Source organism: Lampris incognitus, chromosome 20 (assembly GCF_029633865.1).
Source record: "Lampris incognitus isolate fLamInc1 chromosome 20, fLamInc1.hap2, whole genome shotgun sequence".
Taxonomy (NCBI): domain Eukaryota; kingdom Metazoa; phylum Chordata; class Actinopteri; order Lampriformes; family Lampridae; genus Lampris; species Lampris incognitus.
In genome coordinates this window covers 20,264,948-20,278,718 of record NC_079230.1, presented here as the reverse complement: position 1 = coordinate 20,278,718, position 13,771 = coordinate 20,264,948, and the positions used below count along the sequence as shown (strand labels likewise).

Here is a 13,771-nt window from a genome sequence, read left to right as displayed (position 1 = left end):
CCTTGAAGTGCCTCACGGTGTCTTACATGTATCTTTGGCCTCTCGTAAGTTGTGTTAAGTGATGGGTTTACATAATACCAAATACACAGATGCGGCATCATGCAGTCAGCATGTACTCGGTGGCGGTAAACCTAAAGAAGGCCCACTGTGAGTTTATCCGTGCATTATGGGAAATACTCCTGGTGGGGGGGGGGGGCACTTAGGGGAATAGTTGTGAAATACGTTTGCATTAATATCCATAAAAAAGAGAATATCATTGAAGTCCAAAATGTTCTTTCTTTAAATTTTGCTAACAGCAGGAAATCCTTTTAAACATAAACACTTAAGAAAGACTGAAAAGATGTTGCTGTTTCTGTTCAATACCATTTTATTTGGCTTATAAATTAGTATGAGCAAAGACATGTTGGGAAGAAAAAATACTTTTTACACATTAATATACAGTGAAGCGTTTATATTCTAATTGGGATTCTGTATCGTACACTATACTGTACAGGAGGATTCATTAACTTTTGAGTGCATTGAAATGTTTCAGAGGTCTGGAGATGCAAGGGAAATTGCCTCCCATTACATTTGTGGTGACTTAAATGCAAGCAGAGACCAATGGGATGCTTTCTCTCATCCTGACCCTACTCTCAGCTCAACCTTACCCAGCCCAGGGCAGCCTTGGGCAGGACAACCAGACAGACGGCATCTCTGTATGACATCATCAAGGGGTTCAAAGGTCATCTGACTCAGGGATGAGCATGGGCTCAAGGGCAACCGTAGGGAGAATGGTAGGGTTGCCTGTTGATGCCCAACCCAGAGCTATTCTGTTGAAGGAGGGGCGTTTCAGCGCAGTGTCCCCCTGGAGGTCAGGGTACTCAGGGAGGGGTTCCACTTCGGGGATCTTGATGGGAGCAGGTCTGGGGGACTTGCTGAAGCCGCCAAATGGCGTTGCCACCCTGGAGGTGTTGGATGAACAAAGTTAACAGCCGCAGTCATGCTAATGAGAGGAACTGAGGTGATGGTTGAACTGACTTATACTACTGAAGTGAGGATAAGACTTTGACTGGGGGAGGTGTTCGAAGAATGACAAGCATGTTTATGATACATTATGAGTAAGATGAAGGGCGGTATTTGTTTTGCTCATTCAGCATTTTATTAAAAGACAAAGATTTAAAAAAAAATACGGATGAACATTAGAAAAAAAAGACACAAAAATGCAAAAAAGTGCGCAGTTCAAGATAAACATCAGCTGGGCATTTCATTTTGTGTGTTTCTTTGATTGGCTTAATATGCAGTCCGTTAAAATCTTAACATAAAGGTCAGAATTAGGTCAAGTAGCGTAAAGCCCCTGACTGGCGATTTTTATAATTATATCCAATTCTGGAGTGTGAAAATACAAGACACCACAAACGTAACAATTGAAATTTGTATATTTGTAGTCGTCCCAATTTTAGAGGTACACACACTTAAAGGGACATTGCAAAATTTTTCTATTGATTTAGCAAAACCAGATATGATCATAAAATGTGCAATCTATGTCTAACTGAAAAATATTTTATCATTTGCAAACCAGAAATGCCCACATTGAATAACAGGAATTAATTGGCCAGCAGTTGCAGACATAGATATGAGCAACTATTTTGTAATTATAAATAAATCATGCCAATAGACAAATACCAACCCTCTCCCCCCCCGTTGAACCGTTAGCGATCATGTGTTTTTGAATTTTTGAATGTTGCACCTCCGTTAGCGATCACATTTTTAAATTTTTGAATGTCACACCTCTCCCTTCCCCATTGGACGTTGTGCACGTGATGTGCATGACGAGGCAGTAAATGGTATGTCCTTTCCCGAGTAGCTTTATTGACAGCTGATGATTACTTATGGCATGAAACAGGCTTGTACTGTCTCATAAAGAATTTACTTGACTCAATGGATATGATAATTTCTTCATTCATAGAAGACACTCGCTACGAGGCTTGATAAAAATGAATGCAGGATTTTAGATCTTAATAATCTTATGTTCAGCAATGGAGCACACGTATTTTGCTGCAATCTCTACCTCCAACAAGCCATGTTGAAGAAAAAAAAATCTAAAATCCCCTGTTTATTTTTATCATGCCTTGTAGCGATTGTCACTTCCTGTGTGAGAAGTAAAGGATCACATCTTGTTTGCTGGTATTCAATTTTTTTGTGTTGACCAGCTCACACTGTACATGAGCATGGCAAAATTTGTTCAGATTCCAGTTTTAAATATCAAAAATGTTTGATCGTGACCGCTCCAACTGGTTGAAAACTTGATCCGGATGTGAGCAGTTTGAATTTTAAAACACCACACTGTACAAGATGTCATGTGTCGACACATCCCTGGTGAACTGCCCTATTTATTGTAGACGCTTCACGATTTTGAAAATCGGTCATCATTGCCAAATCGGAAAAATAATCCGCCTTCAAATCGTCTAGACTTTTCACTACATAAGACTGACACTTGCACATTTTAGTAGAGATTATTCAATCAAACTTTCATGACATAATGACATAATACCTTCGCCCTGTAAGTGCAGTATATCCCTACCTGTTAAAGCTCTTGTACGATTGTAACTCTGCTCTGGGTCCAGGCTCTGGCAAGTGGGTCATGATGGTGTCTGCCAGGGCAGGGTCACTGATAATGGCCTGGTCCCAGGGTGAGTGGTAGGACTTTGGGACTGCCGTACTGTTGAACTTCTCTGGAAGGATGTCTTTCAACGGACCTCCATATCCTGAGGAAACAGAGGCGGGTTATACACGCAGTGATTGTCTATGTGGATTATGAGTCAAAACTTGAATAATTTGATCTTTTTGGGGGGGGGGATTTCCCCCCCTTTCTCCCCAATTGTACTTGGCCAATTGTAATTACCCTATTTTCTGAGCCGTCCCAGTCACTGCTCCACCCCCTCTGCCAATCCAGGGAGGGCTGCAGAGTACCACATGCCTCCTCCGCTACGTGTGGAGTTACCAGCCACTTCTTTTCACCTGACAGTGAGGAGTTTCACCAGGGGGAAATAGCGCATGGGAGGATCAGGATCATGCTATTCCCCCCAGTTTCCTCTCCCCCCAAACAGGTGCCCTGACTGACCAGAGGAAACACTAGTACAGTGACCAGGACACATACCCACATCCGGTTTTCCACCCACAGACACGGCCAATGGCATCTGTAGGGACGCCCAACCAAGCCAGAGGTTACACGAGGATTTGAACCGGTGATCCCCGTGTTGGTAGGCAATGGAATAGACCGCTACTCTACCCGAACGCCCCGATTTGATCTTTTTTTTTTGTTTTTGTTCATTCATGCCAGGAAGGTACACTGAATCATCTGAAATAAAAAATAATTTATTCAGTAAAGTCAAAAAGAGAGGGACTAAGAGAGAGTGGGTGAGAGAGAGAGAGAACGAGAGAGAGAGAGAGAGAGAGAGAAGATGACACACAGAACTGAGTACTCCTTAGGTATTGCAAATCAGCATACATGACAACAGGTTAGTTTTCAAATACTCAATTTTATATACACTACCGTTCAAAAGTTTGGGATCACCCAAACAATTTCGTGTTTTCCATGAAAAGTCACACTTATTCACCACCATATGTTGTGAAATGAATAGAAAATAGAGTCAAGACATTGACAAGGTTAGAAATAATGATTTGTATTTGAAATAAGATTTTTTTTACATCAAACTTTGCTTTCGTCAAAGAATCCTCCATTTGCAGCAATCAATTACAGCATTGCAGACCTTTGGCATTCTAGCTGTTAATTTGTTGAGGTAATCTGGAGAAATTGCACCCCACGCTTCCAGAAGCAGCTCCCACAAGTTGGATTGGTTGGATGGGCACTTCTTTGAGCAGATTGAGTTTCTGGAGCATCACATTTGTGGGGTCAATTAAACGCTCAAAATGGCCAGAAAAAGAGAACTTTCATCTGAAACTCGACAGTCTATTCTTGTTCTTAGAAATGAAGGCTATTCCATGCGAGAAATTGCTAAGAAATTGAAGATTTCCTACACCGGTGTGTACTACTCCCTTCAGAGGACAGCACAAACAGGCTCTAAACAGAGTAGAAAAAGAAGTGGGAGGCCGCGTTGCACAACTGAGCAAGAAGATAAGTACATTAGAGTCTCTAGTTTGAGAAACAGACGCCTCACAGGTCCCCAACTGGCATCTTCATTAAATAGTACCTGTTAGAGCCTGTTTGTGCTGTCCTCTGAAGGGAGTAGTACACACCGGTGTAGGAAATCTTCAATTTCTTAGCAATTTCTCGCATGGAATAGCCTTCATTTCTAAGAACAAGAATAGACTGTCGAGTTTCAGATGAAAGTTCTCTTTTTCTGGCCATTTTGAGCGTTTAATTGACCCCACAAATGTGATGCTCCAGAAACTCAATCTGCTCAAAGAAGTGCCCATCCAACCAATCCAACTTGTGGGAGCTGCTTCTGGAAGCGTGGGGTGCAATTTCTCCAGATTACCTCAACAAATTAACAGCTAGAATGCCAAAGGTCTGCAATGCTGTAATTGCTGCAAATGGAGGATTCTTTGACGAAAGCAAAGTTTGATGTAAAAAAAATCTTATTTCAAATACAAATCATTATTTCTAACCTTGTCAATGTCTTGACTCTATTTTCTATTCATTTCACAACATATGGTGGTGAATAAGTGTGACTTTTCATGGAAAACACGAAATTGTTTGGGTGATCCCAAACTTTTGAACGGTAGTGTATCTGTCCCTATTCAAATAAACATTGAACAAAAAAAAATAAAGATGAAGAAACAATACATAAAGTCAAAAAGGGCATACAGGAAATAAAATAAAACCTTGAAATAAAGTGCTTAAATCCCTTTGAATTCCATTATGTTCAGCGTTATCTCAAGGTCTTTCTGTATATGCGTGTGTGTGTGTGTTTCTGAGTGTGTACTGGTGCGATGCGTGTGTTGACAGCGGTGGCCTCTCCAAAGGAGTATTCTTCAGAATAGGGCTTCACTCGGAGGGGGGGCGGGGCGGGGGGGGGGACTGCAAGATCAAGCATTACATAATGTGGACCTCATGTCACATCCTACCCTCTCACAATGAACAATCCTTTTTCCTGAGTTCGTGTCTGGCCCCAAGAAGGAAGCAGGAGAGACCAAACACAGACCCAAGGGAAGTTTATAGTTTTAGGGGGAATCTATTACAAAAATAAAATACAGTGTAAAAGATTATTTTTGGGCCACTTAACGATTTACATTTGGTTTCACTTCGGCTGAGTCAAGGTTTTTTTTTTGGGGGGGAAAAATACTTGTCCCACAATCGGACACACCCAACCCTTTATACATATAGATAAGGGACAACACCAAAGAGCTTCAAAAGAGGGAAGAGCAAAGGACAACATGTCAGCTTCATAGACGTTAAAACACAGTGTTCCACGGTTAAATGTGACCTGACAACTTTCTGAAGTCAGCACCGCCAGCTACACTGTGGAGACTTTTGAGGTCTTTCCTTTAAACTGTTACTCAGCAGAATATGAAAGGGTACAGTGACGGCAAAACTGAAGACGCAACAAAGAGTTTGGGATTTTTGTTGACTTTGCACGATGCTGTGCAGTGTACGGGACGCATGACTTCACTGTTGCAAAGACCTTCATTCACCATCCGGTAGCTGGTGCTTTTGTTTTGAAGGGAATGGTGAGTGATGTGGTGGTAAAAACAGCTGTTTGCAAGTCATACAGTGATAAGGTGACTTTTTTTGTTTTCAATTTCTCCCCTTTTTCTCCCCAATTGTATTCGGCCAATTACCCCACTCTTCTGAGCTGTCCCGGTTGCTGCTCCAACCCCTCTGCTGATCCAGGGAGAGCTGCAGACTACCACATGCCTCCTCCGATACATGTGGAGTTGCCAGCCGCTTCTTTTCACCTGACAGTGAGGAGTTTTGCCAGTGGGACGATCACGCTATTCCCACCCAGTCCCCCCCCCCCCCCAAACAGGCACCCCAACCGACCAGAGGAGGCGCTAGTGCAGTGACCAGGACACATACCCACATCTGGATTCCCACCCGCAGACACGGCCAATTGTGTCTGTAGGGACGCCCAACCAAACAGGAGGTAACACAGGGATTCAAACCTGCAATCCCCGTGTTGGTAGGCAACAGACTAGACCACCATGCCACCCGGACGCGAAGTCACACAATTTCTAATTGTGGCTCCTATGTCTCCTGTCTGTGTGCCGTAAATCGTTTCATCAGATGTCATTGGGAATCTGACCTGGAGACAAGCATTACGTATCATCATACGGCAAGAGGTAGTCTTCTCGCCGATGGTCATATTTGATTATATCAGTCACATAGAGGCATCAACAACAGTTTGACACTGACGAATAATCAGTGAAAATCTCCTCAGAACAGCTTTAAGGAGCGGTTTACGTTTGAAGACATAACAGCGCTTGTATTCAGATACAAGTTTGGATTAATAAATTCAAGTCAATTAGAGTATCAAACTATTTTTGACATATTCCCTGCTGTTACAAAGCCAAGAGATGAGCCTCCCTGGCTTATTTAATAGCTTCGTGGCCAACGATGATACGCTCACCTCTCACACCTGGGTATATGGCTAAACTATTTTAAGAGCTGTTACCCGTTTGATACCCAATATGCCCCCCCAACCTAATTTCTGCTGCAGCTGGAATCGCCACATCCAATGACTACTCTCAGAGGAGGGGTAGTTGTAAGCTCCAGAAATAACGCTACATGCTCGGACCATGTGCTCATCTTTAAATCCATATTGGTTTCGTGTCAACTGGGCAGAATTGAGAAGCGAGGGAGGATGTGAGCGTCGAGAGTTTATCAGGGTATCAGTGGCAGCAGGCGGAGCAAACAGGAAATACTCTGTGGACTTCCTGTGGGTAAAACTGGGCAATTATTAAGGAAGATCTTAAAACGGGGGGGGGGGTGGACATAAAGAATAGGTGGAGAATATAAATAGCAGAATGCTAGGGAACGCAGTGGGGACAAAAATGGCAGTACAAAGTCAGAGAAAGAGAGATGAGATAGAGAGGAAGACATAAGTAGAGGAATAACATAATGTCGTGTAGTCTGGGGGGAGAAATTTAAAGAAAGAAAGTATTATTTCCCTGCCAACGTGCTGTATAATATCAAAAAAGCGGAAAATCACACAAAGCATTCAGTGGTGGACGAGTTCATAAGTTCAACAAAGGCAAACATGCTAGCAGTGCAGATATACACAAGCACTCACACACCAACACACTAACATATGTAGGCACACAACAGGAAGATCATACAGATTCAAATACTAAAGCGTAGAAATGGGATTTGAGGGGGTGTCCGGGTGGTGTGGCAGTCTATTGCCTACCAATGGGGATCACTGGTTCGAATCCCCGTGTTACCTCCGGCTTGGTTGGGTGTCCCTACAGACACAATTAGCCATGTCTGCGGATGGGAAGCCGGATGTGGGTATGTGTCCTGGTCAGTGCACTAGCGCCTCCTCTGGTCAGTCGGGGTGCCTGTTTGGGGAGGGAGGGAAACTGGGGGGAATAGCATGATCCTCCCATGCGTTACATCCCCCTGGCGAAACTACTCACTGTCAGGTGAAAAGAAGCGGCTGGCGACTCCACATGTATCAGAGGACCAATGTGGTAGTCTGCAGCCCTCCCCGGATCGGCAGAGGGGTTGGAGCAGTGACCGGGATGGGTCGTAAGGGTGGGGTAATTGGCTGGATACAGTTGGGAAGGGGGAACTCCCCCTTTTGAAATTTGGATTTGAATGTGTCCATTATTGGAGGAAGACCTGAGCCATGTTTGTGGCAACACACACACATATAGTTATATAGTATAGTTTTATACATACATATATATACATACATATATACATACATATATACATATATATACACATATATACATACATATATACATATATATATACACACATATATATATATATACATACATATATATAGTTGATGTAGTATATATATATAGAGTTATATATATATATATAGAGTTATATATATATATAGAGTTATATATAGAGTTATATACAAGGAGCAGCCTACATAGCACTTTTTCCACATCCAGTTTACTGCAGGTTAAATATATCGCCATGATTTATGAACGCGAAACTGAAGCATAAGTTCTGTTTAGCCGAACCATAATGAACTTGCAAATAAAGCTAAACGTGTACGATAACTTTTGCCCAAATAAACTTAACTCCACACAGTCTTGCCTGCACAGCCTTCAGTTGGCAAGACATTATGCAATCTGGCAAGCCTCTGAGGACCACACCATGTTTTCAATATCTGGCCACCGTCAGGGCTGCGACAAACGATATGCCGTTCCTATTGTATTGTTTTATTAGATCACACTGCGCACGTGAGGTCAAACGGGTTCACCTGAGTTCAAACTTTTGGCCCTGGAAAGTGTTTCGGCTCAGTATGACACCATCCATTGTATCTCCAGCGTTACCTACCGGGGGCGATTCTCTCCGGGTCCGGCGCCGTGCCGCCGTCCGGCATATCATTTGGTGTTTTAGGGAGTTGGTCGATGGCCAGGCTTGTCTCGCCGCTTTGGTTTTCCACGGCATCACCACCCTGAGATTGTTGAATGATGTCACTCTACAGAACAGAAACCAATTGGAGGGGGTGAGTTTGACTTGGGGGAAACAGTGATTAAGGGATTATGTCTTGTGTTGTGGTGCGCTACAAAATAAATGAATGACAAACAGTTTTATCCTGGATTTTACGGGAACTGAAAAACTACACTCGTTCCCGTGTCACGCCTCAGTACTGCGGCTTTCCCAGTTTTAATCATCGCCTCGACTCCAAGTACATAATGAAACTGTATTTTGCACGTTTTCCAACAACAACAAGCAAGCTAACTAACAAAATACGGCTGCTCGTATTCCTGCAACATGAGAAATTTTCTTTTCTTATTTTTTCCCGGGCAGGAATATAATACGCTCCAGCCCCAGCAAACAGCTTTCATGCCCTCAGAGATATTTGTCATGATTTACTCCAGGACTTCCTCAGGAAATGTTGACAAACTTGAAACGAAATTCCTCCTTTCCCCCAGAGCTGTAAACAAACCAAAAATGTGGAGTCACTCTCACTTATCAAGAAATAAAGAGAGAGAGAGAGAGAGAGAGAGAGAGAGAGAGAGAGAGAGAGAGAGAGAGAGAGAGAGAGAGAGAGAGAGAGAGAGAGAGAGGAATAGCGAAGATTGCCCGGGAGCTGTAATATTATTTCATCCGTGTAGTTTGTGGAGGCAGTCGCCACATAACACAATGAGAGGACGCAGTAGCGGCACCGGGTAATGACTTTAAGGCAGAAAATTTTCGACTTTGTGTTGGTTTCAGTGTGAGTGAGTTTGGCATCGGCATGAAAAGAAAAATTATGACTTGGCACACAGCCCATCTAAACACAAAGGGACATTAATAAACTTTCCTATGGCCGTGCGTAAGTCTCTCACACCTACTGTGTTGTATTGTTCCAGTGGAAGTACTTAATCTTTCCCACAAACGCTTAACCAAGACTGAGTATTGTCCGACTCTCAAAGGCAGTATTTTTTCACATGAGGGACAGCCACGATGAGGTACGAGTGAAATAAAGGGGAACACATCTGCAGACAGAAAAGAGACATCTCCAGCCAGCAATGTTCAAAACACGCCCAAAACTAAACTGTCGCCCCTTCAAAAACAGAGTTAAGCTGCATTTGTTATTTGATAAAATGTGAATGCGATTTTTCTTTGACGGGGATTCCCCCCCCCCTTTTTTTCTTCCCAGTTGTATCTGGCCAATTACCCCACTCTTTGGAGCTGTCCCGGTCGCTGCTCCACCCCCTCTGCCAATCCGGGGAGGGCTGCAGACTACCACATGCCTCCTCCCATACATGTTGAGTCGCCAGCCGCTTCTTTTCACCTGACAGTGAGGAGTTTCGCCAGGGGGACGTAGCGCGTGGGAGGATCACGCTATTCCCCCCAGTTCCTCCTCCCCCCTGAACAGGTGCCCCAACTGACCAGAGGAGGTGCTAGTGCAGCAACCAGGACACATATGGCTTCCCACCTGCAGACACGGCTAATTGTGTTTGCAGGGACACCCAACCAAGTTGGAGGTAACACGGGGATTCGAACCAGTGATCTCTGTGTTGGTAGGCAACTGAATAGGCCGCCATGCTACCCTGATGCCCTATAATTTAAAAAAAAAATACACAACTGAAGATAAATGATTTACTCTTGGTGTGACCTGCCTGATGTGTGCATGTGTTCCTGTTTGGTATTCATTATTTCCATTCACGTTTTCAACTCACGTTGATCTGCGTGTTGGCTTTATTCTGGATTGTCTCAAAAGTGTACTTCTCCGAGCGTCTCTGGCGCATTTTGAAGAGACGAGAGCCCCGGTTGGAGGCGAGAGACAGCTCCTCCAGCATGATCTCCTTAGGTACGCTCATCTTCTTGCCCAGGTCCATCTCTATATCTGAACACACACACACACACACACACACAAAACTGAGGTAAGATGGAGTGTATATATTGTACCCATACTGTATTCCAATTGGTTGTAGCTGTGTGTGTGTGTGTGTGTGTGTGTGTGTGTGTGTGTGTGTGTGTGTGTGTGTGTGTGTGTGTGTGTGTGTGTGTGTTTGTGTGTGTTTGTGTTTGTTTGTGTGTGTGACTTTACTAAGGCATTATAGAGATCCTGAAATAAACATGTGAGTTGATGAAATATGTACTGTATTGAGTACTGTGTGAGCCCCACATGTACTTTATTGTATACATATATCTTTCCCCCTATATTTTCCCCTAATGGTTCTGCGCACATGAACTCTTCTGACATGATGCGTATATTTCAGTATACTACATTCACCGCTGTCAACAATTTTTGTCAGCTAATTGAATTTCACAGATAATCCATCACTGCAAAAAAAAAATCTGAATTGCTGACTTGGTCTGACCGTCAATATGATAAATGAGGAATTATCTCTCAGCTTGTCACAGACTCGTGTCCAGCACCCTTTTTGTGGTTAGAGCTGCATGCTGGCCAATGCATGCTGATCATGGAGATGTCACAGGCCTATATCCAAGAGGGAGAAGCCAGATATGCCAGAATATCTTTCAGCTGTCAGTAGCCTTCAGACCCTCCCCATCCCAACGAGCCACACAGTTGTCCTCACCCAGAAATAGCGTGTTCAAAGGACAACGACAAAGGGATTAGTTACTTTGGCCAATAAAAGTTCTCATTTGCTTATTTATAGCTGGGTCTGGTCTGCTGGAGGAGGGAGAGTTGGCGGGCAACCGGTGCAATGGCAGCGGCGAGTTGATACCGTCTACAAAATGAATGTAGCAACTGTATGTGTGTGTATGTGTGTGTGTGTGTGAGGGGGGGGTATGCATGCATGCATGCATGCGTGTGTGTGCTCATTCTGTGATTCCAATTACATTGTTTATAAAGAGGGCAACTCCACTCATCGGGGACATAGGACATGATTGTGAGTGTATATATGACATGCGACTGACGGCATGGGCAGCAGGTGATTTCATGTTATACACTGAAGGGAAAAAAAGAAAGGGGGTCGAGTTAAAGGCCCAGGGATGGAGTGATAAGGAGGGCGCTCGAGACATAAACATGACCAAGGGGGTCGCACAACACGCAAGGAAAAAGGAAGTCGCGCCAGTCACTACCTTCTGGACCTTGGACCTCCCTGCAGATCGCCGCCGCTTGCATTTTCCTCTCCCTGGTCGTCATGGTGGAGAACTGTGACATGGCTGCCCCTGGGAAAGGGATGGGGGGGCAAAAAGTCACAGGGGGTGGGGGATGGGGGGGCAGTTCACATCAGTACACCCAGTTCCTGTTCAAACATACAGCAATGCACAAAAGGAGGACGTCTTAGCGGCGTGTTGGCCATCGATTGGCCAGCGCCAAGCTTTCCCACTGCGCACAAACAACTCATTGAAGCAGGTAGAATTTATTGGGGCAACGAAAAGGGCAAAGCTAGCACATCCCTTTAAATAACCTTGGGCTGTTAAACGCCAAGCACATGCTCTTCAGACGTGGCAACCAGCTGTGTCAGGGGAGTGGAAATCAATATGTTTGAAATTACCCAAGTGGGCTGAAAGGACACAGTCAGAGAACATGTCGACTTCGCGGCAAGCAGGTGAGACGGTTGATGGAAAAAGGGCAGAGGAAAGTTCACGCCAATATGAGTTAGACTAGGGTCAACAGGCACGGCACATTTTTTTCCAAGATAAATCAGCATCTTAATGCTTTCCAAATCGTCCATTTACTTTAAAACTGTAACACCAAGCAAACTTCTGATGAAAGCGTACTGTAGTAAGTGAAATAAGTAAAATGTGTTGCTTAAATAAGAACAATGGAATTTATCAATGCGCGTGTCAATAAGGACATTGCCCATAATCATCATCAATCAACCACAGGAGGTGAAATAGAAATCACACAGATTAAATTAACTTCACCATACACAAAATAGATTGTAATTATGTGGCAATGGCAAGCTGGGTGATTGACAAGAGGAGGAGGACACGACTATAAAGCCATCAGAGCTGGTGTGAACCATCTTGGATTTGGATTTTGAATATACCATTGTAAAAAAAAATGTCACCGCAAACCAGTGGGCGCACCTGTGAAAGTGGCCCCAACTGATGGCTTACCTGTCCAGAAGGTCCCGTAGGGGCGTCTCAAGTAGTGCCTGTCTCCTCCGGGCGGCGCGTTGGGAAGGTGAGAGACAAAGACGTCAGACTCGGCAGTGCGACCCGTGTGCGGGTCCTAACACTCCCCTGGCACTGAGGCCGCTGTGGGGAGGGTGTGGAGTGGGGGGGTGAGGGTGAGGGACGTGAGGGGAGCTGCGGTGTGGGAGGGGTGGAGGTCAGCCACTGAGTGAGTGACTGAGTGAGTGAATGAGTGGATGGGTGGGTGTCAGTTTGTCTGTTGTCATTGGTATTTGCTTCACAAGTTGAGAAGGGACTAAATTTAGAGCACTACTGCCACTGTTAAAGCGCTCTCTCTCCTGCTCTCTCTCCTGCTCTCTCTCTCTCTCTCTCTCTCTCTCTCTCTCTCTCTCTCTCTCTCTCTCAAACTCTCCCCCCTACCCACATGGTCAAGTGTTAACAACTAATGTCAAGTATATTTATTTCTGAAGCATATCAAAAAAAAAAATCAAAATTGACCGGAGCACTGTATACTATCAAAAATGCAGAAAACGACACAAAATGCTTCATAGCGTTCAAGTTTGTAAGTACGACAACTGCCAGCGGGACAGATGCACACTGGCACTCATACAACAATATATACAAGTGGATATCATATGGTTTTAAATATCAAACAGTAGAAATGGGATTCGAGAAAGGATTTGAATACGACAGTGGTTGTTGTAGAGTTTAATCTCTCTCTCTCTCCCTGTCTCTCTCTCCTTCTTGCTCTCTCCCTCTCTCTCTCCCTCTTTCCACTGACCCACATGGTCAAGTTTATACAACTAATGCTTGTAGTCCACTATGGCGCTTCACCCACACTGACTGCAGCCGCTGGAGAACATGTGTAGTTTAGCCAGTTGGGAAACGAAAGACAACAAAACTCTGGCGTCTCCTCGACACTTCCTCGCTCACCTATAAACCTGTTAACCCTGCCCGAGACCCGTGCAAACCTCTGCTGTGGAGTCTTTGTTTACTCTGCCTCATCAATAAATCAGTCAGTAGGATTTATCTAACCCTGCTGCACATCTCCAGTTTGTTTGCTTGGTAGTATAAAAAAGAGAAGGGTTGGATTTT

The 13,771-nt window shown here is 44.2% G+C and overlaps 1 protein-coding gene across 1 annotated transcript; it reads right to left on the bottom strand.

Annotated features, from left to right (window-relative positions):
- Window positions 1–351: 351 nt before the first annotated feature.
- LOC130130804 (myozenin-2-like) lies at window positions 352–12,841 on the bottom strand. Its single transcript, XM_056300635.1, has 6 exons — window positions 12,659–12,841; window positions 11,672–11,761; window positions 10,300–10,466; window positions 8,465–8,609; window positions 2,561–2,744; window positions 352–941 (listed from the first exon to the last, which is right to left on the bottom strand). The coding sequence occupies exons 2-6, from the start codon at window positions 11,751–11,753 to the stop codon at window positions 716–718; spliced, it is 804 nt and encodes a 267-aa protein (XP_056156610.1). The 5' UTR covers window positions 11,754–11,761; window positions 12,659–12,841; the 3' UTR covers window positions 352–715.
- Window positions 12,842–13,771: the final 930 nt, after the last annotated feature.

What these genes read in the sequence shown, in the direction of transcription:
- LOC130130804 (XM_056300635.1), bottom strand. Translation starts at nt 11,753, where the DNA reads ATGTCACAGTTCTCCACCATGACGACCAGGGAGAGGAAAATGCAAGCG. An exon ending in GGAGGTCCAAGGTCCAGAAG is followed by an intron (nt 10,467 to 11,671) that starts GTAGTGACTGGC and finishes GTGTGTGTTCAG; the next exon opens with ATATAGAGATGGACCTGGGC. An exon ending in CCCGGAGAGAATCGCCCCCG is followed by an intron (nt 2,745 to 8,464) that starts GTAGGTAACGCT and finishes CTGTTTCCTCAG; the next exon opens with GATATGGAGGTCCGTTGAAA.